This window comes from Xiphophorus hellerii, chromosome 16 (assembly GCF_003331165.1).
Source record: "Xiphophorus hellerii strain 12219 chromosome 16, Xiphophorus_hellerii-4.1, whole genome shotgun sequence".
NCBI classification, from domain to species: Eukaryota; Metazoa; Chordata; class Actinopteri; order Cyprinodontiformes; family Poeciliidae; genus Xiphophorus; species Xiphophorus hellerii.
This window is the reverse complement of record NC_045687.1, coordinates 9,988,967-10,016,617: the sequence shown is the minus strand read 5'-3', so window position 1 is coordinate 10,016,617 and position 27,651 is coordinate 9,988,967. Positions and strand designations below refer to the sequence as shown.

Below are 27,651 nucleotides of genomic sequence, written 5' to 3'. Positions count from 1 at the left end.
TGAGATTTAATGATCAGCTGTCTTTAATCGATGCAATCTTTGAAAAATCCCCTGCTGCTTTGTTAGCCAGTCACCGGGCAGAGAGCAGAGTGGGCGGGGCTTTGAGAGCAGAGTGGGCGGAGTTAAAGCAGTATTATTGCTTTCTGTAAACTTTATTCTAGAGGGGTAAATATTGACTAAACTTAGACACTGTGGTAAAAACGTTTCTCATGTGGTTCAATAACACCTTCAAATTTTAAGATACATCAGAAACAGTTTGTTAGGAAATACAGCAAGGTCATTTCTACACTAAATATTTTTCTCCTTTATAGATTATTGTATTACCAGTTGGATAATGGGACACAATAGAAGATAATTGATTAGTTTAGGCCTTTTTTTCACAGCTGTATGACACTGTGCTGACCAGCAACTCCTCTATCGAGCAAAATATTCTAGAGTTAAATGTCTGTGTGACAGCTGAACCTCGGCCAAACCAACAGTGAACAACGGGGAAACACTCCTGCACAGCAGAGAAAGAAACTGATAAACATCTTATCGTATGCGCCTGTGGCACGTTCAGACTTGTTGTAATGTGGCAGCTATTGAATTTTCCATTGGAAAATTTGGTACACAGCTTAAATCCTTTCTCCCCAGGCTAAAAGAGCCCAAAACTTTATGGAATATTATGTTCAGGAATGCATGAGGGACTTCTTTGTGTCAGTAGGAAACTTCTCATCAGTTTTAACAGAAGTCACATACGGGCTCTTTGGTGTCAAATGTTCAGTCCTGTGATCCTCATATTTAATATCTACATGCTGCTGTTGGTTCAGATTATAACAAGAAGCAACTATTAGTTTTATTGCTCTTGTGTTGCTGAGCAGACATTTGTATTGATTGTTAAAGTTCTGTTATAGATAAAGCTGAAAATCTCCCTTAATTTAATACAATATTCAATTAGATTAAGAAAAACCTAAAGATATTTAAAACAATGTATAAACTGTTCAGACAGGATTCTCATCATTTCAACAGGTGACCACACCTCTGCTGTGAGAGGGGGCAGAGCCTCAGGTGGGTCCGGTTCAAGTTCTGGAGAATCAGGTCCAGTTCTCCAGTTGTTCCGACTCGGTTTGTGTGAATAGAAGGAGAAGCAAAGATCTGATCAGGTGAGTTTTAACTCCACATTCTTCTGGTTTCCATCCCTGACTGGGTTTTCTCTCTTTGAGCTGCTGGACAGAACCAGAACCAGAACTGGGCCTGGTTCTGTTTATGATGCAGAGCTGCAGCACCTGGTTTCAATCAGGAACTCTGATTTTCTCTGAGTTTTCATCTGTAACCCAGACAACAAGCTGAGTTTGCTCCCAGTTTCATAGTGGAGTCAAACTGGTACCAGTAGGTTCTGAGTGTTTGTAGCCCGGCTGAGATATCTGGGTTTCTGGTTGGTGGATGGAAAATATTTCAATATGAAGTCAATAATTTATTGATCAGAGAGGATTTCTCTGGGCTTTCATCAGTAGAAAATCCAGATTGAATCAGTCTGTGGTGACAGAGGACAGCTGATCACATTTCAATCAATTATTGATCAATAATAAGTGATTATGGTGAAATAACAACACAGCGCCCCCTAGAGTATTTAAAAATACGCGCCCCACCCACTGCGTTTATTTTATGTAACTAAGTTAACGGCTCAAATCCATCAGAACCTATAAAAATGTCTCTTAGATCCGTTTTAGACACCCAGCAGGAAGTCGGCCATTTTGGATCAAAATGTGTCAGTTTATGGACGTTTTGACTTCACAAAAAAAGGATTAAAAATCTCAATTTTTTTCTGGAGAGCTCAGATGTTAACGCAGAAGAAAACTTTCCTCCACTCTGACCATCGCTCTATTTCTCTCATTTTCATTTTTACATGTTTGATTATTAGGAAATCACAAATCTGCAACATTACTGGTAGAATCAGAGTAATTTCTAATAATGTTTACAACTGTTAAGAGACTCTCATAAGTCTCTTAACAGGTAGAGGTGTGTAAATGAAGTTTAAAGGAACTCCATTTTCCTCATGTTAATCTTTTCAATATTATCAGACTTCAGAGACGGTTTGTTTTCAGTATTCATAAAGGTTTTATTCTACTGAGGAGTGGAGGAATATTTTAGGCTTCCGCAGGTTTCAGCGTCTCACAGATTAATCCCGAATCCATCTGCGATTCTCCAGCAGTTTAAGGAGTAAGAAACTGAAGATAGTTCTCTCTCTGCATGTCTGATCTTGTCTCAGGATTCAGGTGTACAGAGCTTCTGTTTGTGCTCCTTTTTTCTAGCCATCAGTCAGATTTGTGCAAAGTTGGTCCCTCTGAAGGAATACAGGTCTGTTTGATGGGCAAAAATAAAAACATCCTAATGTCTTCATTCCTCCTGGACAGTCATGTTAAAGTCAGACGGTTTGACTCAGAGTTTTCATTGGCGAGACATCAAACTTTGAGGTCTGGACCTAAAAACTCAACATTTTGATCATTTTAAGATTTACAGGCATACCAACTGTATGAAGCCAATACATCTAAATTCCTAGGAGTTTTCGAAATTCAGCATGTATGAAATGTCAAAATGGGAGGGTTGTAGAGGTTTTGGCCACGCCCCTTTTCAATTCCACAGAGTTCTTCAGTTTGGACCCTGTCAAGACAATCCAAAATCATCCCATTATTCCCATGCTGGATATTTTAGTTTAGCAGGAACAATATATAAAGTTACCTTTGAAATTAATTACAAATTAACATTAGAATCAAACTTCAACAAAATCAATCAGTTTGTGTTTTGTGTCTCATGCAAGGTTTGCTGTAATTCTATTTCTTTTTATATTTAATCATAAGAAATCATAGTCAGGCAGAGAGAGTGTTGCCACGTTATGAAACAGGAACAGCAGGCTTTCTGAAGAAAGAGGAAGGTTTCCAGTATGCAGATTTATAAAAAATAGCTGAGACTTTTCCTTATTTCAATGAAGGAAAGTCTTAAAGAATGAAGTCTAAACACATTGAATAAGACCCGAAGCAAAAATACTTAATTAATAATGTTTCCTCTTGTAAGAATAAACAACTGTATCTTTGGTTTCAAATAATTAGAGTAATTCATGATTTCTGGTTTATTTTCAGAAGAAAACAGAAAACTCAAAGCTCGGACAAAACTCAAATTATGATTGTAATAAAAGTAACTAATAAGTTAAGGTTATCATAATACTATAGATGAATGATAAATCAGAGAAGCTAAAGAGGTTATAGATGTGATTTTACATTAAACTTGAATTTAGGTAAAAGGTGTAACTGCATTCAAAGATTACTGATGTTGAGTTGAAGGTTGATCAGGAAAGGTTAGGAAAACGATGAACTAAAGAGAGAGGAGAGATGACCAACAACTCAGTTTACTGATTTGGAAAGAGATTGTTGAGCAACTCAAACTTTTGATTGTGCAGGTAAAGAATGTAAGATGACCTCTGAGCAACCCGAGGACATTAGCATGGACATCATACCATAATGTCTCTAAGGCAATGATGAATATGAGATCATCTATTTAAGCAAACAGCTAATGAAGCAAGCATGGCAACAGTGCCAGCCAATGCAAACATGTCTGTAGGTTGGAAAAAACCTATAAAACATGAATGCAAAAGAGGAACCTTTGGTTGGAATCTTTACAGCTTTGAGCCAAGATCAAGATGGACAAAGAAGTCTGCAGCTGAAGAAGAGCCGGGGCCACAGAGCCGAAGACTGTCCTGTGCATGGGGACCAACCCGCCAGCCCCACAACATGTGGCTTCAAATTGCACTTCTCTTATGGTGTGGGTATGGACCCCAAAGACAAGGACAAAGGCAAATAAGAGGAACTGGAGCCTTCCTTCCACACGGCCAGCTCACCTACATCTCAAAGGACCAGAAAGGCCTTGAAACAAGGTTGAAGCGAGCTTCAAAGCTTCAAGTCAAGAAGCTGAGGACTGCAACTTGAATGAGGAAAGACTCAATACATGTGGAAAGACCTGGTATCAATTTACCCAATACTTGCTGAAAACAACTCCTGCCACCTGCACGTTACCTGTAGTTAACGCCACCCTTTTCCAACAAACCTCATGCTTCTTTATGCAACTCGCATGAAGAAAGACCCAATACCTACCGTTCTAAATCAGTACTCTTCCTGCCAGCACCCAGGCCTGCTACCTCAACATCCATGCAGAGATGCCTTCATCAATCAGCGCCGTGAGCCTCCTCCTACTGAAACACGTTCTTCTTCATCAGGCCAGTTCTAGGCTTTGAAATTCCATACTCCACCTCTCAAAGGTTCCTTTTTGGTTCTCAGTTTCAGCATTAGGGAAAGATAGGTTGGAGTAAGATGATTGATTTTTCTTATTTGATTATTTCTGGAACTTCAGGTAAAACCTGAGGAGGGGGACTGTGTATTTACATCAACAGCAACTGGTGTAAAAATGCCATGACTGTCGCCAGTTACTGCTCCCCGGACATCGAGCTTCTGACTGTTAACTGCAGACCATTCTACCTACCCAGGGAGTTTACTGTTGTTAGCATCACTGCTGTGTATGTGCCCCCCAGTGCTAACACTAAAGAGGCTATGAGTGTTCTCTACCGGACCATCAGTGAGTTGCAATCCTCACACACAGAGGGCGTTTTCATCATTGCTGGGGATTTTAACCAGGCCAACATGAAGACTGTTCTCCCTCACTTCAACCAGTATGTGGATTTTCCAACCAGGGGAGTGAATACTCTAGACTTGGCCTACACCAACATCAAAGAAGCATTCAGACCGGCCCTCGCCCCCACCTTGGCTCTTCAGACCACCTATCTGTCATGCTAATTCCTGTATACAAGCCCCTGCTGATCAGAACAAAACCTACAGTGAAGCAGGTGAGAATGTGGATTGAGGGGGCCATGGAGGCACTCCAGGACTGTTTTGAGTGCTCTGACTGGGAGATGTTCAAGGCAGCAGCCACTTACAACGACCAGATCAACATTGATGAGTACGCCATGACTGTGTCAGCCTACATCAACAAGTGCACAGAGGACGTCAGCATCACTAAGAACATTATCACCCGGGCCAACCAACAACCCTGGATGACTAAGGAGGCACGGGAAATGCTAAAAGCACGGAACTCAGCCTTCAAGTCTGGCGACAAGGAGGCACTGAGGACAGCGAGAGCCAACTTGAACCGTGCTATCAGGTTAGCAAAGCGAACCCACAGTCAGAAAATACAGGAGTTCTTCCACGACACCAGCAACACCAGGAGTATGTGGCAAGGCATACGGGCGATCACAGATTACAATCCATCCTCCCCCCCAGTGGGCGAAGTTGATGCTGACTTTCTCAATGGACTCAATAACTTCTTTGGGAGGTTCGAGGCACTGAACAGTACTCCGGCAAAGAAAACTGTTCCCCACCAGGAAGAGGAGGCACTCTGCCTGGACACAGCCGATGTGTTGAAGACTCTGAAAAGAGTCAACCCACGGAAGTCCCCAGGCCCCGACAACATACCTGGGCAGGTGTTCAGGGAATGCGCAGGTCAGCTGGCTGGTGTCCTAACAGACATTTTTAACACCTCACTGGACCAAGCCACAGTGCCAGCCTGTCTCAAAACTGCCTCCATCATTCCGGTGCCAAAGAAACCTCAAGTCACCTCTTTCAACGATTACCGGCCTGTGGCACTGACTCCCATCATGATGAAGTGCCTTGAAAGGCTGATAAAAGAACACATCATCTCCAGACTCCCCTCCACATTCGACCCGTTCCAGTTTGCCTACCACCGAAACCGCTCCACTGAGGACGCCATCTCCTCCGCCCTACACCTGAGCCTGGCTCACCTGGAGGAGAAGAACACTCATGTGCGGATGTTGTTCCTGGACTTCAGCTCAGCGTTCAACACAATCATCCCACAGCATCTGGCAGGAAAACTGGGACACCTGGGCTTCAGCACCCCCCTGCGCAACTGGCTTCTAGACTTCCTCACCGACAGACCTCAGTCAGTCCGGATCGGACAATACACCTCCGATGTCATCACCCTCAGCACAGGCTCCCCTCAGGGCTGTTCACTCTGATGACACACGACTGCGCCCCCAGGTTCGCCACCAGTCACATCGTGAAGTTCGAGGACGACACAACGGTGGTGGGCCTCATCAGAGACGACAACGACCTGGACTACAGAGAGGAGGTGGAGCAGCTGGTGGACTGGTGCAGAGACAACAGCCTGATCCTGAACATTGACAAGACGAAGGAGATGATCGTCGACTTCAGGAAGAACCGGCCCAGCACACGCTCCACTGCTCATCAACAGCTCGGCTGTGGAGGTGGTCAGCAGCAATAAATTCCTGGGGGTGCACGTCACAAACGACCTCACCTGGACTGTGAACACCACGTCTCTAGTCAAGAGGGCACAGAAACGCTTGTATTTCCTGTGGAGGATGAGAAGAGCACACCTGCTCCCGCCCATCCTCAAGACGTTCTACAGAAGCACCATAGAGAGCATTCTGACCAGCTGCCTCTCTGTGTGGTGTGGAGGCTGCAGCGCCTCCGACTGGAAGAACGTGAGGAGAGTGGTGTGGACAGCAGAGAGGATCATCGGGGCCCCCCTTCCCTCCATTCAGGATATTTCATCCCAGCGCTGCGTGTCCCGAGGCCGAAACATAATCAGTGACCCCTCACATCCCCACCATGGACTGTTCTCCCTGCTGCCCTCTGGAAAGAGGTTCCGCAGCATCCGGTGCAGGTCCACCATGTTCCGAAACAGCTTTTTCCCACTTGCCATCGGACTGCTGAACTCTTAACTGGACTGCACTCAAAAACTGGTCTCCACTTCATACCTTGCACATGTACAGAGCTAAATAACTTCTATTTTACTGTCATTCCTGCACTTTATATTTTATATTTATATTTATATTTTATATTGTATTTTATTTTATTCTGGAGTAACCTCATAACATTGGAACCTCAAAACATTGTTCTGAGCCGTATGCAACGAAATTTCGTTTTGCATACACCCTGTGCATGCAAAATGACAATAAAGTCAGTTTAAGTCTAAGTCTCTCCGAAGGAGAAGTAGAGAGAAGGAGAGAAGTGGTGAGGGTAAACGTGAAGCAACAACTCCCAGATAGCAGCTTCAGCAAAACCAGTCAGAACTTGACTTGTTTCAACATGATGAAACACTGTCAGTCAAGATTCATCCCCCTTCTATGTCTTTATTTCTGCCTCTTCTCATCAGCACTCAGAGGAAGACAGCAGAGACGGTGAGGACAACTGGTCACCTGAAAACTAAACACCTGAGCAGGAGTCCAGACACATTTCTGGAGGAGCTTTAATCAGCTGATGCTAGTGGTAGCAGCAACATAATACTGTCCAATGGCAACAAACAGGATTTAAAGATGTTTAAGTTTTTATTTCAGCCTGAAGGAAATCTGATCCTAGAATGACTGACGATCCTTAACGGGAACATAGAAAAATTTGGTAAGTTGGTGTTTATTTCAGATTTTCTGTAAGGATCAAGTCAGTTTTCATAAAGACAAATTTTAGTTTTAAGAATTAAAAAATTTTATGTTTTGGTGGTGTGTGTTGATGATTATCATATAATTTAAATTAGTATTTTCTGTCAGGAAGTGCGGGTGTGAGGTGGTGAGGCAGAGGCAGCGGACCCAGGTATGATGAAAAATGATGTTTTTAATGATGAAACTTAGTCCAAACAACGAGCAGCAGGCACACGGAAACACTGACGACACAGAAGCTAACATTGACGACGACTAGACTGGACATTGACGAGGACCCGACGAGGAACAAAGAACACAGGTGGAGTTAAATACACGGGAGGGTAATCACAGAACGAGACACACCTGGGAACAATCAAGGGGAGGACAGGACAACGAAGAGACTTAAGGACACAGAAAACTCTAAATAAACACAGAAAAACACAGATCCTGACATTTTCCATCTCTAATCCAGTATTTTTTAGATTCCATTCAGTCTTCCAAAAATACCAAAATAAATTATTTATGAAATAAGGTCTGAACTCAGGGAGTCTCTGGAGGAACGCAGGGAGTCTGAGTCGGAACGCAGGGAGTCTCGGAAGGAACACTGGGAGTCTCGAAATCCTTCATGTTTTCCAGATAAAAAATGGCACAGCAGCAGGAAGTCCAGCAGGATTTTGGTAAGTGATCAGAAGCAGAAATTAAGCATCATAACGGAACAAACTGACCAATCACAGCCTGTGTTGCTGCCATGTGATGAACCACAGCCTAAGTGTGTATTTATTGTTTTCATGCTTCCTGTTCAGTGAAGCTCTGGTGGAAACATTGTGAGTTTTTGTGAAACCTGAAGGTAAAAACTGACCTTCAGATGGAAACAGAACTTAAAGGAAACAATGTGAAGAACAGGCCAGCAGCTCTGATACTTCAGGAATATTTACTATATTCACTAATTTATTTATCCAGTAATCACATTATTTATTACAAATTTATTATCTCAATGGAAAGACTGAGATAATAAATTATCAGCCTTAAAGAAGGAGCCGTGCGTCAATGGTACCAGAGCAACTGCAGTCAAGCCGCCCGCTTTGTGAATGTGCCTTTATGGACAGAAATCATCTCCGTTCTGTATATGTACAATTTATGCTCATGATTCTACTTTTTAGAATAAATGTCCACTTTCTGCACTCAAAGAACTCTCTGACATCCCGTCTGTCTTTAAATCCCAACTGAACGCTCTGCTGTTCAAACAGGCTTTTGCACAATCTCTTCATTTTCTTTTTTTAATTTAGATTTTTTTCCTTAAAATTTATTATTTCTATTTGTGTGAAAATAATGTATTTTTATTTATCATTTAAAAGGTGCCCTGAAAGCACCTTTTAAATAACATATACTGTATATAATTATTATTATTTTAAATATTTATACTGCTACAAACAAGGACGTTGCCATGGTTATTTCTTCATGTGGTGGCAGACTTCCGAGTATTTATAATAATGTACACATATATTTATGGGCTGACCAGCAGCTGCGCTCTATTTTCTGCAAATTGGGATTTATAAAGGAAAGGTGCGCAGCCACGTGCGTGTGAATGGCTTTATACTTTTAGATTTTTTTGTGTGCCGCACTTTTCTAAATTTATCTGTACGCCAAGTTTTAGTGTGAGATTTGTACAAGCTTTTATGCATGAGGCCAATGGTGATGATGGTGTTAAGTTGCACAAAATTCGAGACCAAACTTCAGCTTTAGGTGAAAACAAACACAGCTTTAATTAACATTTGTAAATGGAGAAAACATACAAAGCTCACATCTCAGTGAGAATCAGATGAGTTCTGACTTGGGGCTGAACGTCCCCTCATCTACATAGGATACATCGCACTTTACTTAACCACACCCCCTGGCTCAAGTGTCAGGCAAAAATCTATAAGTTACTTATCTGTGAGTTTCAGTTGAGCAGGGTTGCATACACATTCACAGCTCAACTTTGGATATGTGCTCTGTGTTCCTTGTGGATAAGACACCCTTTCAGGTTTATCTAACTGAATGTAATAGGTAACTTCTACTTTCTTTATGTGTCCAAACATGTGTTTCTCCAAAAAGACCTCTCTGCGGATGGCTGAACAGATACTAGTAACTGAACTTCTACAAAATAGGCTTATCACCTTAGCCATGTCTAACATCTCTAACAGCTGAACACCCTGTTCTTCACTTATTTGCGGAAGGTCAGAAGAGCATATGTCCTGCTGAGCTGCAACTGAGTGCAAACCTTTAATAAAAACATCATAAAGTGTACATTCAAAGTAATTAAACATTAATTATTTTTTCCTTCACAATGGTACAGAAAGAGAAAAGTTAGGAAAATGTTAATCAGTCAATATTTTCATCATAATATTCAACAATAATATCAGAACTTTGTGTTTGTCTGAAATAATGCAGCTTTTTATTTAGAAGGTGCTTCTTTTATTCTTCCTGTAGTGAGGAAAGAAAGTGATGAACCAAAAGCTTCATTTGTTCTCATGTAGACAGAATCAGTGGTCATCACTCAGGTATGAGGCAGAAACACAACAACAGGTTTAGACCTGAGGAGCTGATCAACAGATTCTGAGGGGGATCTCTGGATGGAGCAAGATGAATAGTTGATCTTCATCATGTTTTTCTCTGTTACATCAGTTTGAATTGATTCTTTTTCTGATTTCTGCCTGCAGAGGAAAACCTTTTCAAAGTTCGCAGTGAATTTGTGAAGAGAGTTTCTGAGGAAATCCTGATTCAGCTCCTCGATAACCTGGAAACAGATGGTGTCTTTAATCTTTCGGAGAAACGGGCAATACTTGAAGGGAACCAAATAACAGCAAACAAGGCCCGGGAGACCATAGATGCTGTGAGGATGAAAGGACAGAGAGCCAGTGAAATGATGATCCAACATCTTCACAACATAGATCCTACCCTGTCCAAGCAACTGGCTTTTTCCCCTGCTAAAGGTGAGAACACTCAGTTCATTAAAGCTACTTTTATAGCACAGCTGCTACTGTCTTTGATTCAAATCTGACCCCTTCCTCTGAACTAGAACTGCATTATTTATTTCACACAGGTAAACTGAACAAATTCACAGCCTCAGAATAAACTCCTTTATGCTCATGGAACATTTCCTGTTCAGATCCCATCTTCAAAAACTGGTTTCTGATCTTTGGTACCACCTTGTGGTGTTTAGCATGTTTAACATTATTCCTCAGAGCAGTGGAGCAGTGGAGCATGAATGTATATATCAGGAGTGATGCACAGTGAGAGACATTATCACATCGTAGCACTGATTATGACTACAGCAGCAAAAACACAAATCACACTTTAAGAAAACTATGACTTCAATGATTAAAAATTAACAAATTAACCAGAAAATTTTTTTTCCTGATGTTCAGCAATGTCCTGTCACTTTCTACCTGAAGCTTAACATTATGGAGACAACATATGAGCCTGAGTCAGCAAGATTACAGACCAGAACAATCCTACCTGTACTCAGTTGGAAAAACTCTGAATGTTCATTGAAGTGAGGTGGTCCACAGAAACTCTTCTTTGTGTTCATTTTAATGACATCAAGGTCTCACAAAGGCTCTGTCTAGTTCAACTACCATGGCATAGTGATATGTTGAAAATGACCTATCAGTCAGTTCAAAAATCTAAATTTTTTTCTCTTCTCACAGACTGAAGTTGGATTAGAGCATTTATTTTTATTAATTTATTAATTTTACTTATTCATAAAAGTTTTTAAGCAAATCAAAAATAATTGTATTACCTATATTTAGCTTAATTATGTATTTCTCTTGTTTTCAGATTATTATTTTCGGTGTCAACGGCAGCTTAAAGTGTATGTGAAGACAATGTTCCAAAGTCTTTGTGAAGGCATCACTGAACATGGAAATGAAACCCTACTGAACCAGGTCTACACAGAGCTCCACATCACAGAGGGGTTAACTATGGGGGTCAACAATGAACATGAGGTCAGACAGATTGAAACAGGAAGCAGGAAACAAGAAACAACAATCAGACGAGAAGACCTCTTTAAAGTCCCACCTGGAAGTGATCAACCAATAAGAACACTGATGACCATGGGAGTGGCTGGCATTGGGAAAACACTGTTAACACAGAAGTTCACTCTGGACTGGGCTGAAGGCAAAACCAACCAGAACATTGATTTCATATTTCCATTCACTTTCAGAGAGCTGAATACCGTGAAAGAAGAAAGGTTCACCTTGGTGGAACTGATTCATGACTTCTTTGAAGACATTAAAGACGCCAGAATCTGCAGCTTTAAAAAGTTCCAGATTCTGTTCATCTTTGATGGTCTGGATGAAAGTCGACTTCGTCTGGACTTCCACAACACAAAAATATTAACTGACTCTGAAAAGTCCACCTCCCTGGATGTTCTGCTGACAAACCTCATCAGGGGAAAACTGCTTCCCTCTGCTCTCCTCTGGATAACCACACGGCCTGCAGCAGCCAATCAGATCCCTCCTCAGTGTGTTGGCATGGTAACAGAGGTCAGGGGGTTCACTGATCCCCAGAAGGAGGAGTATTTCAGGAAGAGATTCAGAGATGATGAAGAGAAGGCCAGCAGGATCATCTCCCACATTCAGAAATCAAAAACTCTCCACATCATGTGTCACATCCCAGTCTTCTGCTGGATCACTGCTAAAGTTCTGGAGGATATGATGAAGACCAGAGAGGGAGGAGAGCTGCCCAAGACCCTGACTGAGATGTACATAGAGTTTATGGAGGTTCAGACCAAAATCAAGGAGGAAAAGTATGATCGAGGAACAAAGACAAAATCAATCTGGAGTCCAGAGAACAGGAAGCTGACTGTGTCTCTAGGAAGACTGGCGTTTGAGCAGCTGCTGAAGGGAAACCTGATATTCTATGAAAAAGACCTCAAACAGTGTGGCATCAACATCAAAGATGCTTCGTTGTACTCAGGAGTGTTCACCGAGATGTTTAAAAAGGAGAGAGGAGTGCGCAAAAAATCAGTCTACTCCTTTGTTCATCTGAGCATCCAGGAGTTTCTGGCTGCAGTCTACATGCGCCACTGTTTCACCAACTGGAGGAAAACAAAAGTGATCAAGACATTCCTGGGAAAATATTATTTGCCCTTATCTTTAGATGAGTTCATGAAGAAGGCCATGAGGAAATCCCTCAGCAGTGAAAATGGCCACCTGGACCTGTTTGTTCGCTTTCTTCACGGTCTCACTGTGAAGTCCAACCAGAGCATCTTAGGAGGCCTGCTGGGGCAGACAGAGAACAGTCCAGAAACCATCCAGAGAATCATCACCAACCTGAAGGAGATGAACACTGATAGAATCTCTCCTGACAGAAGCATCAACATCTTCTACTCTCTGGTGGAGATGAACAACCTCTCATTTTATCAGGAGATCCAACGGCTGCTGGATTCAGGGAAGGAGCTCTCAGTGACTGACTGTTCAGCTCTGGCCTTCATGCTGCAGATGTCAGAGGTTCTGGATGAGTTGGACCTGAAGAAGTACAACACATCAGAGGATGGATGGCAGAGACTGGTTCCTGCTGTGAGGAACTGCAGAAAGGCTCGGTGAGTCCAGATGTTTTCATTGTGTGAATGCTGATTCAGCTCTATTGTCCTCCTGTTTCTTCTTCTTTCTTCAAGTTGCTTCTGGATGTTTTTGACCATTAACTACTTCCTTCATCCTCTGGACTACTTCAGCCATTCAAACATCTAAACAGTCAGCTCTTCCAGGACAGCTGCAGCTTTTGGTTTTTAGACATTTCCAACACGGAAACTTTTTATCAGTTTTCATGTTTAAATGAATAGAAAACCCTGAACTCTATAAAATATCAATTTTCTCTTAAAGATCCAATCAGCCAGACACATTTTAACTTTAAACTCCTCTTCACTCATTAAGCCGCTACTCCATAATTCATCTTTTAGGATCTCTGACTATTTTTATAAAATAATTGTTTAGGTTTAATGAAAATTAGGAGCATTAAAATAAACCATTGCATTAATTAGAAACTATGTGAGGAGTGTTGATCTTCTTCATTCCGTCATCATCCTCACCTCTTCCTTCTCCCACTAGTTTCCTCTGAGTTTGTAAATGAGACCAAAATGTGGTGATTGTTGTCTGGCTCCAGAAAAAGTCCTAGTTTCTGTCAGATCCTCCCAAAGCTCTGAGAACTCTGCTTCCACAGCTGGAACCATTTTCCTCATCAACGCTTCATCTGCAGCCTTTGTTGAAGCTGTTAGCTGTCCTCCATAAAGACCTGGAGAGACATGAGCTTCAACCCTTTAGACATCCCAGCCTCTTCTAGTTACTGGAGAACTTTCACTGCTTCACCATGAAAAATGCTGCTGCACCCAAACACCCTGTCTCCTCCAGGGATTTTGATCTTCAGCTTTTTAGGAGTTTAGCAAGAATTTCATTTGACATCCAAACCTTTGTTCCTCTGAGACAATGGACAGACCACTGCAGAAACATGGTTCCCTCTTCCAACCAGTTTGTCCCAGTTCCTCTCAGATCAACAGTCTGAGAGGACAGTTCAGACCTGAAGGAGTCTCAACCATCTGCTGAAGGAGTAGCAGGCCCGGTACTGCTGCTGCTCTGCAGGACGACCAGAACATTCTGAAGCTTTTAGCTGCAGCAGGTTGACGGCTGTCCCCTTTCTGCTTTGTTAAAGCATCAAATCCAGCAGATGAATGGAGACAGAACTGGGAGCATCATGTGTTTGGTCTGCTCCCAGTTTCCTCTGTGGCAGCATTTAATAACCTGCTGCTGGGAACTATGTTTCTATAGAATAAACTATTATTATTAATGATGATGATGGTTCTAGATGCTGCAGCAGATATTGGTTAAACAAACCCAGAGATGCCAGAGGTCCACAGCGGCTGGACTTCCTGCTCTGCTCACTTCATTTCTAACTCACTTCCTGCTTGGTGGAAGATCTCAAGGAGCCAAACGGTCTAGTCCAAGTCTGAGCTGTGAGCAGTTCCTCCTCCTCTCCATCATCTCCAGTAGTTTCCTTCATTCAGCTCAGTCAGTCTCTTCATCAGCTGCTTCAGCTCCTTTGAGGCTCTGATGCTGCAGCTCCATCAGATGCTGCAGAGAAAACTGAACTTTCCTTCACAGATGATAGAAGATCTTCAACATCTGACTGCAGCTGAAGGTCTGAGGACATGGAGCCTGGACCAGAACCAGAACCAGAACCTGGACTTTAATCAGGAACTGCACAGATTCTCTGTGGGGTCAAACTCAGTAAATTGAAGATCAGATGTTGATCAGATGATGACATCACTGTTATCATATTTTAGTCTGTTTATGATCCAGATTGATTTCATTAGAACTGAATTTATTTCTTCTCTAATCACAGACTTGGTGGCTGTTCGCTCCAAAAGGCTGAATGTGAAGTTGTGGCCTCAGCTCTGAAGTCCAACCCAAATCTGACTGAACTGGAAATAAGTGAGATCGAACTGGGAGGTGGAGACTCTGATCTGAAGCCTCTGCTTAAGATCCTGGAGAGTTCAGTCAGTAAAGTGAAGATTCTGAGGTTTGTTTCCTTTATTTATCCAATAAAATCATTTATTGATTCTTCAACCATTAGATTAATTAATAAGTTAATTTAATATATTTTCTTTTAAAACAATCTGTTTAAATGTCAGAATAAAATCTCTAAAACATTTTACCTTATAAATGAATTATTTTCTTACTTCAGACTTCGATATTATTGAACTTTGTTTTTCAGTTTTTTTTATTTTAAAATGTTTTTGACTGATTAACAAAAATGAGTAAAATAATTCAAATGATGTTAATTAATGATGGAGATGTTTCAGTTTGGTTTGGGAAAGATACAGATTGTTTTATTTCTCATTTCTGATTCCCATCTTTACATCCAGAATGAAATGTTGTTCCTACAGAGTCGAGCCACAAGCACTGACAAGTTCAAATCATCATTAATGACCACATCTAAAAAGTGACTGATTGTAGAAAAGCAAACCTAGATGAAATGAATGAAAGTGAGGTTTGAAGCAGCAGCAAGTTCCTCAGCTTTGTCCTGAAGCTGTCGTTCTGTTGGGCCGGGTCAGAGAGGAACCGTCCTCTTCAGTCTGACAGCTGTCAGTCGGTTGGAGCCTCGTCTCTGTGATGATGGTTCATCAGGTCACGTCTCCTTAGGAAATAATGGCCTCCATTGGCTTTCAGCAGCTTTAATAAGAACCCAAGCCCATTAATGAATAAACTGAGTGGTTCTGATCCAGTTACCAAGTCGGGTCTCCAGCTGATGATCAGGAACCAGCAGAAATAGCTCATCTCATCCAGGCTGCAGCTCATAGAAAACTTTGTGTTTCTTTTTTGATCAAATGTTCTGGTTCTGCTGGTTTGGACTCTTTAAACCAGTTTGACTGGATCAGATGTTAGAATCAGTTCATCATGTTTCTTTTACATTCAGGGAAATTAATTGTCTACATTTTTATTATTTATTTGTTAATATTTCAGTTTTAACCTGCATCCTGTTGGCTTCAGCTCACATCTTTTATTCTTTATTCAGATTGTGGAAATGCTGGTTTTCAGAGACCAGCTGGACGTCTCTGTTCTCAGCTCTGAAGTCCAACCCGACCCATCTGACAGAACTGAACCTGAGCTGGACCAACCTGGGAGATTCTATAGTGAAGGAGCTCTGTGGTTTTCTACAGACTGAAGGCTGCAGACTGGAGAGATTGAGGTATTTTAATTATATAATTATTGATATTTCTGTGAATAATTACATATAATTGATCATAAATCAAAGTTCATCATTAATAGATTAACAAAAACTGGAGACATAAAATATCTCTGTAGATAAATGATGGTACAAAGCAGTCAGCTAATAGAGAGCCTGGAAGGAAACATGGAGAGAAAAAAAAAACATCCGACTGAGTTTAAGATCCTGAGAAACTTTTCGAAAAACTGAGTTTCTTTTTATAAAATGTTCTGGTACTGCTGTTTGGACTCTTTCACCAGTTTGACTGGATCAGATGTTAGAATCAGGTCATCATGTTTTTTTAAATCTGGTGAGCTGTAAAATTAATTGACATTAATTTTAAAATGAATGTAAAATTAATTTACATTAATTTTACATTCTTTTTAAAAATGAATGTAAAATTAATTTACATTCAGGAAAATTGATTTTCTACATTTTTATTATTTATTTGTTCATATTTCAGTTTTAACCTGCATCCTATTGGCTTCAGCTCACAATTTTTTATTCTTTATTCAGATTAGAATTCTGCAGTTTTTCAGAGACCAGCTGGACTTCTCTGTTCTCAGCTCTGAAGTCCGACACGACCCATCTGACAGAACTGGACCTGAGCAGAACCAACTTGGAAGTTTTTGGAGTGAAGGAGCTCTGTGGTTTTCTACAGACTGAAGGCTGCAGACTGGAGACATTGAGGTATTTTAATTATATAATTATTTATATTTCTATGAATAATTAGATATAATTGATCATAAATCAATTATGATCATGATAAGGTGGCAACCCTCTCCTCGGGCTGCCACCTTATCGTGGAGGAGGGGTTTGAGTGCCCCAATGAACCTAGGAGCTATACTGTCTGGGGCTTTTTGCCCCTCTTAGGGTCACCCAAGGCAGACAGGTCCTAGGTGAGGGACCAGACAAAGCGCAGCCCACCTATGAGAGGGGCCAAAGGGGTCGGGTGCATTGTGAGATGGGTGGCGGCCGAGGGAGGGTGCCCTGGCGGTCCGATCCTCGGTTGCAGAAGCTGGCTCTTGGGACGTGGAATGTCACCTCTCTGGTGGGGAAGGAGCCGGAGCTAGTGTGTGAGGTTGAGAGGTTCCGGCTAGAAATAGTCGGTCTCACCTCGACGCATGGCTCTGGTTCTGGAACATGTCTCCTTGAGAGGGGCTCGACATACTTCCACTCAGGAGTTGTCCACGGTGAAAGGCGTCGGGCAGGAGTGGGCATACTTGTTGCTCCCCATCTCAGCAACTGTACGTTGGGGTTTACCCCGGTGAACAAGAGGGTGGCCTCCCTCTGCCTATGGGTGGGGGGACAGGTCCTGGCTGTTGTTTGTGTTTACGGGCTGAATGACAGTTCAGATTATCCACCCTTCTTGGAGTCCTTAGAGGGGGTACTGGAGAGTGCCCCTCCTGGGGACTCCCTTGTTCTGCTGGGGGACTTCAATGCTCACGTGGGCAATGACAGTGAGACCTGGAGGGGGATGGTCGGGAGGAACGGCCCTCCCGATCTGAACTCGAGTGGTGTTCTGTTGTTGGACTTCTGTCTCATCATGGATTTTCCATAACTAACACCATGTTCAGGCAGAAGGGTGTCCATATGTGCACTTGGCACCAGGACATCCTAGGCCGCAGTTTGATGATCGACTTTGTCATAGTTTCATTGGATCTGTGGCCATATGTCTTGGACACTCGGGTGAAGAGAGGTCCACTGACCACTACCTGGTGGTGAGTTGGCTATGGTGGTGGGGGAGGATGCCGGTCAGACCTGGCAGGCCCAAACATGTTGTGAGGGTCTGCTGGGAATGTCTGGCAGAATCCCCTGTGAGGCAGAGCTTTAACCCCCACGAAAATGGAGCAGGATGCTGTAGACTGTGCCATGCAGGCAATGGAGAAGTACAACATAGAGGAGGATATCGCTGCCTATGTTAAAAAGGAGTTTGACAAGAAATACAATCTAACATGGCACTGCATCGTTGGCAGGAACTTTGGCAGCTATGTGACACACAAAACTAAACATGTGTTGGTGGAATCCCCTGTGAACATAAACATGGTCCATTGACTCTGAGTGGACCATGTTCTGTGCCTCCATTGTCGAGGCGGCTTATCGGAGCTGTGGCCGCAAGGTTGTCGGTGCCTGTCGCGGCAGCAACCCTCGAACCCGTTGGTGGACACTTTTGGTGAGGGATGCTGTCAGGCTGAAGAAGGAGTCCTATCGGGGCTTTTTGGCCTGTGGGACTCAGAAAGCAGCCGATGGGTACCAGCGGGCGAAGTAGCATGTGGATCAGGTGGTTGCTGAGGCAAAAGCTCGGACGTGGGAGGAGTTTGGAGAGGCCATGGCAAAAAAAGACTTCCACATGGGTACGAAAATTCTGGTCCATCATCCGGCGTCTCGGGGGGAGGGGGGGGCAGTACAGTACCAGTTCTACATGTGTACATGTAGAACTGGTCTACATGTACACATGTAGACCAGTTCGCCCAACTGGTCTACATGTGTACAGTGGGGATGGTGTACTGCTGCCATCAACTAGGGATGTTGTTGGCCAGTGGGCAGAATACTTCGAAGACTTCCTCCATCCTACCAACATGCCTTCCATTGAGGAAGCTGAGCCTGGGGACTCTGGGTTGGGCTCTTCAATCTCTGGGGACGAGGTCATCGAGGTGGTTAAAAAGCTCCTTAGTGGGCTGGATGAGATCCGCCCGGAGTTCCTTAAGGCTCTGGATGTTGTAGGGTTGTGTTGGCTGATGCTACTCTGCAACATTGCATGGACATTGGGGGCAGTTCCCCTGGATTGGCAGACTGGGGTGGTGGTCCCCCTGTTCAAAAAGGGGGACCGGAGGGTGTGCTCCAATTACAGGGGGGTCACACTCTTAAGCCTTCGTTGCAAGGTCTTTTCAGGGGTCCTGGAGAGGAGGGTCCATCAGATAGTCAAACCTCGGATTCAGAAAGAGCAGTGTGGTTTCGTCCAGGTTGTGGAACACTGGACCAGCTCTACACCCTCAGCAGGGTCCTGGAGGGTGCATGGGAGTTCGCCCAACTGGTCTACATGTGTTTTGTGGACTTGGAGAAGGCGTTCGACCATGTCCCTCAGGGAGCCCTGTGGGGGGTCCTCCGGGAGTATGGGGTACCGGGCCCTTTGATACGGGCTGTCAGGTCCCTGTGTGACCAGTGTCAGTGTCTGGTCCATATTGCAGGCAGTAAGTCGGGCTCATTTCCCGTGAGAGTTGGACTCACAACAGGCTGCAAGTTCTTCAGGACATGAGTATTCTGCTCGCAGATATCAGAACCAGCAAAGACTGCACCACATGAATCTGAAGCAGGTGTGTTAGGAGAGGTTCTCCACATGCTCAGACTAAAGGTTCACAGTCTAACAGAGATGGACAGAGAAAGTCGACTAACTCTGGATGAAATAGTTCCTAGAAAAAGGGAAGCTTTCTGGGGACTTGACTGCCTGCTCATATGGAGCTGCAGCACATGCAGGAGTTTTATATTGGCAGGAAGCAAAACAAAATGGAAGCAAGTGATGAGTTTCCATTTTAGTGTCAATTCCACTAACGGAGCAAATTCCAAGTCAGTCATCCTCCAAACCACTGAGAGCAGCTTCCAGAGGAAAATCTGAGTTTGTTCTGACAGTCAGACTCTATCAGGCTGACCACAGTCTTCTGGCAGAGTTCCTGGACATTAAGGAGACATAAATAATAGAAAGATAATTAATTAAGAGTCCGGCAGTAAATGCTGACTTTGTGAACATTATGGTGTTAAAGTAATTTTGTTCAAACATCTTGATTCAGCTCTTATTTTGAAGGACAGGAAATGAGATCTTACCTTTGTAATGCTTTGTATGCAACAAGCTTCAGCAGTTCACTGAAATCATTCTCATGTGGTTTACCTGGAAAATAGATTTAAAATGACTCATCTTCACAATCCCGTTTTTTCCTTTATGATAATGTTCCCATTTCTGCAGCCGTCTCTGATGAAGGATTCAGAACTTGAACTAAATGACCCACATCAATCTCATGGAGAAAAGGCTAAATATTTTCTAGTTGATAGTTCAGTAACTGAATCAGCACAAAATGAGAAAATGATCAACTTTCAGAAGGTGAGCTGTAATGGATATTGAATTAGACGGTTTGAAATAAACATCTGTCATTCTTAGCAATGAGCTGCAGTTACAATACTAGCAAGAAAACATCATTAATAGATTAATTAACCAAAACTGGAGACAAAATTTTTCTGTAGTTAAATGATGGTACAGAGCAGTCAGCTAATACATGCTGGTTTGGACTCTTTAAACCAGTTTGACTGGATCAGATGTTGGAATCAGTTCATCATGTTTCTTTTACATTCAGGGAAATTAATTTTCTACATTTTTATTATTTATTTGTTCATATTTCAGTTTTAACCTGCATCCTGTTGGCTTCAGCTCACATCTTTTATTCTTTATTCAGATTATGGAAATGCAGTTTTTCAGAGACCAGCTGGACTTCTCTGTTCTCAGCTCTGAAGTCCAACCCGACCCATCTGACAGAACTGGACCTGATCGACACCAACCTGGGAGATTCTGTAGTGAAGGAGCTCTGTGGTTTTCTACAGAATCCTCTCTGCAAAATAAAACATTTAAGGTTTGAAACCATGTTTTAGTTTGAAAATAATAAAATCTTGTAGAATAATAACAGGAGCTGAAGAGGAAACAACAATAAACCAAGAAAGGCTAAAGCTGATCTAATAAATCTAAACAGAAATGAACAAACAACAAAATTTAAAAATAAACACAGAAACTAAACTATCCTCCTGAGACCCAGCAATACATTTTTGTCCTCTGTGGAGGACATAGGTTTTTTTGTTCATAACTCTGAAACCATACATGCCACTGTGTTAAATCCTGTTGGTCCTTAGAGAGGACATCCTGGGCCTCAAAATGTGTTCATATTTGCCACAAGAGAGTCCCGATGTCCTCTCCAAAGGACATACTGTAATAAATAAATAATAACATGTTGTGAAACTTTTTCAATTGTAGTGATGTTTTTTCACTCCAAAGAGTCATGTAGTGAAAAAAAAAAAAAATTCAAAAACTTTTTTTTTTCTGGGTCTCAGGAGGCTATATACAAATTAACATACTTGTTTGGAAAGATATTTTGAGCAATAATCAATACACTTGACTGAAGAGAGTATGGCAAAAACTGAGATTTAATTTTCAAATTAAAGGTAAGCTATTATTGTTGGTTTGTTGAGACCAACACTAATACTGTGATATACAGTACTTTACAGATCATGATGGTAATAATGAACTTATCACTTCTTAAAGTTTTTATTGGAACTTTATTTTATCTTTATTTTAATGTTATTTTTCATGTCAGTGTTATTTCCACAAGGCTTTTGACACTATCACACTTTAAATTTGACTCGTGGATTTGACCAAGAGCCAGATTTGTTCTTTGTAATTTTTCTACTGTGAAACTATTGATCTATGAGTCGATATGCAGGTTAATATAAAAATATCATCCATTATTTCTGTCCCATATTTTTATGACATTAAGAGTATTTGGCTCTGATGTTTTCCTGTTAAAGCTCTGGTTTACATTGTGATAGGTATTTTCTCAACCTACATAAAAAGAATCTCAGACAACATTTATTAGTTTTCAACCAAGCTTTTGCAAAAGGAGAAGGCACAGCAAACCACTTCTACAAGCTGCTCACTGTGCGCTCTGGAAACCTTCAGTTAGAGCTTTTCTTGTATTTGCAGGGAAGGGAGTGGGAGAGAAGGAGAAGCTAGTTTTTACCTTGAAAGCAGAGAGGGGGAAACAGAAACTAACTTCTGCACACAGGCAGTGTCACAAGTAAGAGTATTCTGGTAGATAAGGAAGCAGCTGCAAAAACATGTTCGAGGTTAAGGGAAAAGCAAATTTTGTCTTTACACCCAGTTCATCAAGTTGTTTCTCCCAAGGGCGAGAACACTAAATCCTTTAAATGAAAAACAAACTACTAATGTAAGAGTGATAACAAAACATAATAATTCTAACATTAACACAATAATTTTAACACACTGTAAATGCAACATGGTAAAATTTAATAGACAATACTCTAACGTCCCATTTTCCTGAAGGCAGCACAGAGCTGCAGCACAAGAAGCTGACAGTGAGAGAAGATTATTACTGATATAGATGATTATCTATGTTTAATGTTGTAGACCACAGCTTTTTACTGATAGATTAAACTGGTTTAATTTTACATCTTTTTTCTGGTCAGTTTTTCACAAGACTGAGCATCCAAACCTTCTAACATCCAAACCTTTGTTCCTCTGAGACAATGGACAGACCACTGTCAAACTTAGTAAATTGAAGATCAGATGTTGATCAGATGATGACATCACTGTTATCATATTTTAGTCTGTTTATGATCCATATTGATTTCATTAGAACTGAATTTATTTCTTCTCTAATCACAGACTTGGTGGCTGTTCGCTCCAAAAGGCTGAATGTGAAGTTGTGGCCTCAGCTCTGAAGTCCAACCCAAATCTGGCTGAACTGGAAATCAATCAGATCATACTGGGAAGTCGAACCTTTGTAATTGAAACCTTTGGAGATTCTGATATGAAGCCTCTGCTTGAGATCCTGGAGAGTTCAGTCAGTAAAGTGAAGAATTTGGGGTTTGTTTTCTCTATTTATCCAATAAAATCATTAATTGATTCTTCAATCATTAGCTTAATAAATAAGTTATTTTAATATATATTCTTTTAAAACAACATTTTTAAGTGTCAGAATAAAATCTCTAAAACATTCACCTCATCCAGGCTGCCGAGTTTCTTTTTTGATAAAATGTTCTGGTTCTGCTGGTTTAAACCAGTTTGACTGGATCGGATGTTAGAATCAGTTCATCGTGTTTCTTTTACATTAAGGGAAATTAGTTTTCTACATTTTTATTATTTATTTGTTCATATTTCAGTTTTAACCTGCATCCTGTTGGCTTCAGCTCACATCTCTTATTCTTTATTCAGATTGATAGAGTGCAGTTTGTCAGAGACCAGCTGGACTTCTCTGTTCTCAGCTCTGAAGTCCAACCCGACCCATCTGACAAAACTGGAGCTGAACAGAACCAACCTGAGAGATTCTGGAGTGAAGGAGCTCTGTGGTTTTCTACAGACTGAAGGCTGCAGACTGGAGATACTGGGGTATGTAATTATATTATTGTTGATATTTCTGTGAAAAATTATATATAATTGATCATAAATCAACGTTCATTTCTTCTGTTCTAATATTTTCTGAGTTTGTTCCTGGACTTGGAACCAGAGTTTAATTTAGTCCCTCTGTGTAACTGAGTTGGACCCGCTGATCTGAGGTCAGAACAGGACAGCATTCAGACCCTCAGTGTGTAGAAATCCCCCTCATGTGTAGCAGGTCAAAGGTCAAGATACAAAAACAAAAAAATAGAGAATGAAATCTCCCTTTATTGAAGTTCCACAAATCCCACATTTAGTTTTAAATATTCTGTTTTAGTTGATAATCATCCAGTCCAGGTTTAAAGAGTCTAGGTGTTGTAGTGTTTTAACTCTAGTAGATTAAAGATCCTGATAGTAGATTAAAATTAGGTGGAATCACCCTTTATCCATTTCCTGAATCAGAAGCTTCAATCAGAAACCAACTTCAGCTTTGTCTGAAAAAATCCAGATGACTGAGTTTTTCTCTGAGCACAACAGGCTGCAGGTTCTTCAGGACATGAGTATTCTGCTCCCAGACACCAGAACCAGCAAAGACTGCAGCACATGAATCTGAAGCAGGTGTGTTAGGAGAGGTTCTCCACATGCTCAGACTAAAGGTTCACAGTCTAACAGAGATGGACAGAGAAAGTCGACTAACTCTGGATGAAATGGTTTCTAGAAACAGGGAAGCTTTCTGGGGACTTGACTGCCTGCTCATATGGAGCTGCAGCACATGCAGGAGTTTTATGTTGGCAGGAAGCAAAACAAAATGGAAGCAAGTGATGAGTTTCCATTTTAGTGTCAATTCCACTAATGGAGCAAATTCCAAGTCAGTCATCCTCCAAACCACTGAGAGCAGCTTCCAGAGGAAAATCTGAGTTTGTTCTGACAGTCAGACTCTATCAGGCTGACCACAGTCTCCTGGCAGAGTTCCTGGACATTAAGGAGACATAAATAATGTCATAAATAATAAAGATAATTAATTAACAGTCCGGCAGTAAATACTGACTTTGTGAAGGTTATGGTGTTAAAGTAATTTTGTTCAAACATCTTGATTCAGCTCTTATTTTGAAGGACAGGAAATGAGATCTGACCTTTGTAATGCTTTGTATGCAACAAGCTTCAGCAGTTCACTGAAATCATTCTCATGTGGTTTACCTGGAAAATAGATTTAAAATGACTCATCTTCACAATCCCGTTTTTCCTATATGATAATGTTCCCATTTCTGCAGCCATCTCTGATGAAGGATTCAGAACTTGAACTAAATGACCCACATCAATCTCATGGAGAAAAGGCTAAATATTTTCTAGTTGATAGTTCAGTAACTGAATCAGCACAAAATGAGAAAATGATCAACTTTCAGAATGTGAGCTGTACTGGATATCGTAAAACGTTGAATTAGACAGTTTGAAATAAACCCGTTCACATCTGTCATACTTAGCAATGAGCTGCAGTTACAATACAACTAGCAAGAAAACATCATTAATAGATTAATTAACAAAAACTGGAGACATAACATTTTTCTGTAGATAAATGATGGTACAGAGCAGTCAGCTAATACAGAGCCTGGAAGGAAACATGGAGAGAGAAAAAACATCCGACTGAGTTGAATATCCTGAGAAACTTTTAGGAAAACTTTGAGTTTCTTTGCTGATAAAATGTCCTGGTTCTGCTGGTTTGGACTCTTTAAACCAGTTTGACTGGATCAGATGTTAGAATCAGTTCATCATGTTTCTTTTGCATTCAGGGAAATTAATTTTCTAAATTTTTATTATTTATTTGTTCATATTTCAGTTTTCACCTGCATCCTGTTGGCTTCAGCTCACATCTTTTATTCTTTATTCAGATTATGGAAATGCAGTTTTTCAGAGACCAGCTGGACTTCTCTGTTCTCAGCTCTGAAGTCCAACCCGACCCATCTGACAGAACTGGACCTCTTCAGCACCAACCTGGGAGATTCTGTAGTGAAGGAGCTCTGTGGTTTTCTACAGACTAAAGGCTGCAGACTGGAGACATTGGCGTATGTAAATATATAATTGTTTATATTTTGTAAATAATTAGATATAATTGATCATAAAACAAAGTTTATTTCTTCTGTTCTAATAAATATTTTCTGAGTTTGTTCCTGGACTTGGAACCAGAGTTTAATTTAGTCCCTCTGTGTAACTGAGTTGGACCCGCTGATCTGAGGTCAGAACAGGACAGCATTCGGACCCCCAGTGTGTAGAAATCCCCCTCATGTGTAGCAGGTCAAAGGTCATTCAACTCATTCTAGAAAAGTGAATTCCAGCTCCTGGAATCTGACAGGAACAAATCTATAATCAATGATTGATGCTTCAACACTTTGATCAGAACCTGGAATGATTTTGCAGACTAAAATCCTCCAACACAACATGACCCAGTACCAGGTTCTGGTTCTGGTTCTGAAGTCAGCAGGTCTTTATTGAAGCAGCAGCATGTTGGCATTAATATTCATGAGAATCTTTAACTGGTTCTGTTGGACTGGTTAACCTGCATCCTGATGGCTTCAGCTCACATCTTTTATTCTTTATTCAGATTGTATGACTGCAGGTTTTCAAAGATCAGCTGTGATTATTTGGCCTCAACTCTGAAGTCCAACTCGACCCTCCATCTGACAGAACTGGACCTGAGATTCAACGACCTGAAGAAGTCAGATGTTCAGCAGCTGAAGGATCTTGTAAAGACTGTAAAGTAAGTAAATGTTTGTAGTGAGTCCAGCTGCTCTCAGCATATTGAACTAAACCCAGTTAGCATCAAAGCAAAGATCCAGTGTCCCCAGTAAAGCTGCAGCTTCTCAGTGGGAGGAGAATGGTTCAGGCTTCCTGATTGGACACAGAGACAGCAATCAGTCAATCAGAGGAGCAGCAGCTTGCTGTGTTCCTGTGTTTGTGTTGGTGTGAAGATGAGTGTTGTTGCTGTGTCCATGTCTCCAGGAAGTCCAGCTGGACTCCAGCGTCCAGCCGACCAGCATGTCTAGAGACAGTGGTCCTCATTCATCAAACTGTGGCAGCAGCAGATCTGATCTCAGATCTGCTTGTTCTCTCAGTTCAACAGGAAACAACTGATCAGGTTCATCTTGGTCACAGCTCTGAGATCAGTCTGACTGCAGCCTGGAAACCATCGACTGGATGTGCTGCGTCACTGACTGCTGCTGGAGAGAGGCTGGAAACACTCACTGATCTGCTCTCTCCTTCCTTCTTCTCTCTACAGGTTCTGATCTCTGTAAAGTAGAGAATGGTCTCTGTGTCCTGCTGATCCTCAGAGGTTGAAGCTGCAGCAGTTTGAGTCTAAAGAGACTGACTGGATCATGATGATGACCTCTGACCTCCAAGATTTTCCTCCTGTTTATTTTCTCTTGTCTGTCATTTAGTGTCTGATATTGTTTGTCTCTTTGGATCAATAAAGATCCAATTCAAACTGGGCTCCATTTAGAGGCTTCATGGAGTTTTGATCTGAACTGGATTCAACTGGAAAGTTGATCTTTTTTCTTTCTGATTCATTTTCATCCTGGAACCAGAAATATTAATTAATATTATTATTAATATTAACAGTTCCCAGGCTGCATATTTGCTTCATCCTGATTCAGTTTCTGGACGTTTTCATCTTATTTCAGATGTTTTTTGCAGATATTTGGATAATGAAGCTCATTTTATCTGCAAACAGGTCAATGAGTCAGTGGTGATTTCTTCAGAGAATGAAGATTTTCTTCATGATTTTAAATCAAATAGTTTTATTTCTATCTGTCTGAAGGTCAAATCTAAAGCTTAATAAAGATAAAGTTTCATCTGCTGCAGCATTACCTTTGGTAGCATTGGAAACACTTTTCAGAGACTTTCAGATCTGCTTTGAAGGATTTTCTCTGTTCTTCCTGCAGAACTTCATAGAAATGTTCCTCCGTCTAATTGTTGCACTCAGTCAGAAAACTCTTTCCTCTAAACTAGATCTCAACTTCCTGCTGGTTCCTTCCTTCCTCTACAAAGATCCTCTGTTCATGTTTGCATCTTCATCTTCACTCCATCTTGTTTTGTCCTCCAATGAAACGTCTTCTTGTTGTTGTAGATTTTCTTTCTCACTCAATGAAAATGGCTTTAAATTTCCACTGAGAATGTTCTTCTGCTGTGTTATTTCCTGAACAGCAGCGTCTTTCCTTCAGTTCATTAATATTCGCTCATATCATTAATCTGATTCATCATTAAACTAGTCTGAAGGATTTTAGTGTGTATC

At 41.4% G+C, this 27,651-nt stretch overlaps 1 protein-coding gene across 16 annotated transcripts; it reads left to right on the top strand.

The window, feature by feature from the left end:
• The first annotated feature begins 1,019 nt into the window (after positions 1-1,019).
• LOC116736109 (NACHT, LRR and PYD domains-containing protein 12-like) lies at positions 1,020-26,689 on the top strand. 16 transcript variants are annotated; one of them, XM_032588373.1, is made up of 15 exons: positions 3,979-3,993; positions 4,153-4,207; positions 7,223-7,457; positions 8,111-8,151; positions 10,174-10,446; positions 11,294-13,058; positions 14,852-15,028; positions 16,025-16,198; positions 16,733-16,906; positions 20,659-20,832; positions 22,656-22,856; positions 23,205-23,378; positions 25,253-25,426; positions 25,963-26,118; positions 26,638-26,689. In XM_032588373.1, the coding sequence occupies exons 4-15, from the start codon at positions 8,118-8,120 to the stop codon at positions 26,642-26,644; spliced, it is 3,483 nt and encodes a 1,160-aa protein (XP_032444264.1). In that variant the 5' UTR covers positions 3,979-3,993; positions 4,153-4,207; positions 7,223-7,457; positions 8,111-8,117; the 3' UTR covers positions 26,645-26,689. The 16 variants fall into 16 exon arrangements, with proteins under 16 accessions (XP_032444263.1, XP_032444265.1, XP_032444264.1 ...); XM_032588368.1 differs by having other exon boundaries at positions 3,982-3,993; positions 4,153-4,288; XM_032588367.1 differs by lacking the exon at positions 3,979-3,993 and adding an exon at positions 4,014-4,051 and having other exon boundaries at positions 4,153-4,288.
• The last annotated feature ends 962 nt before the right edge of the window (positions 26,690-27,651 follow it).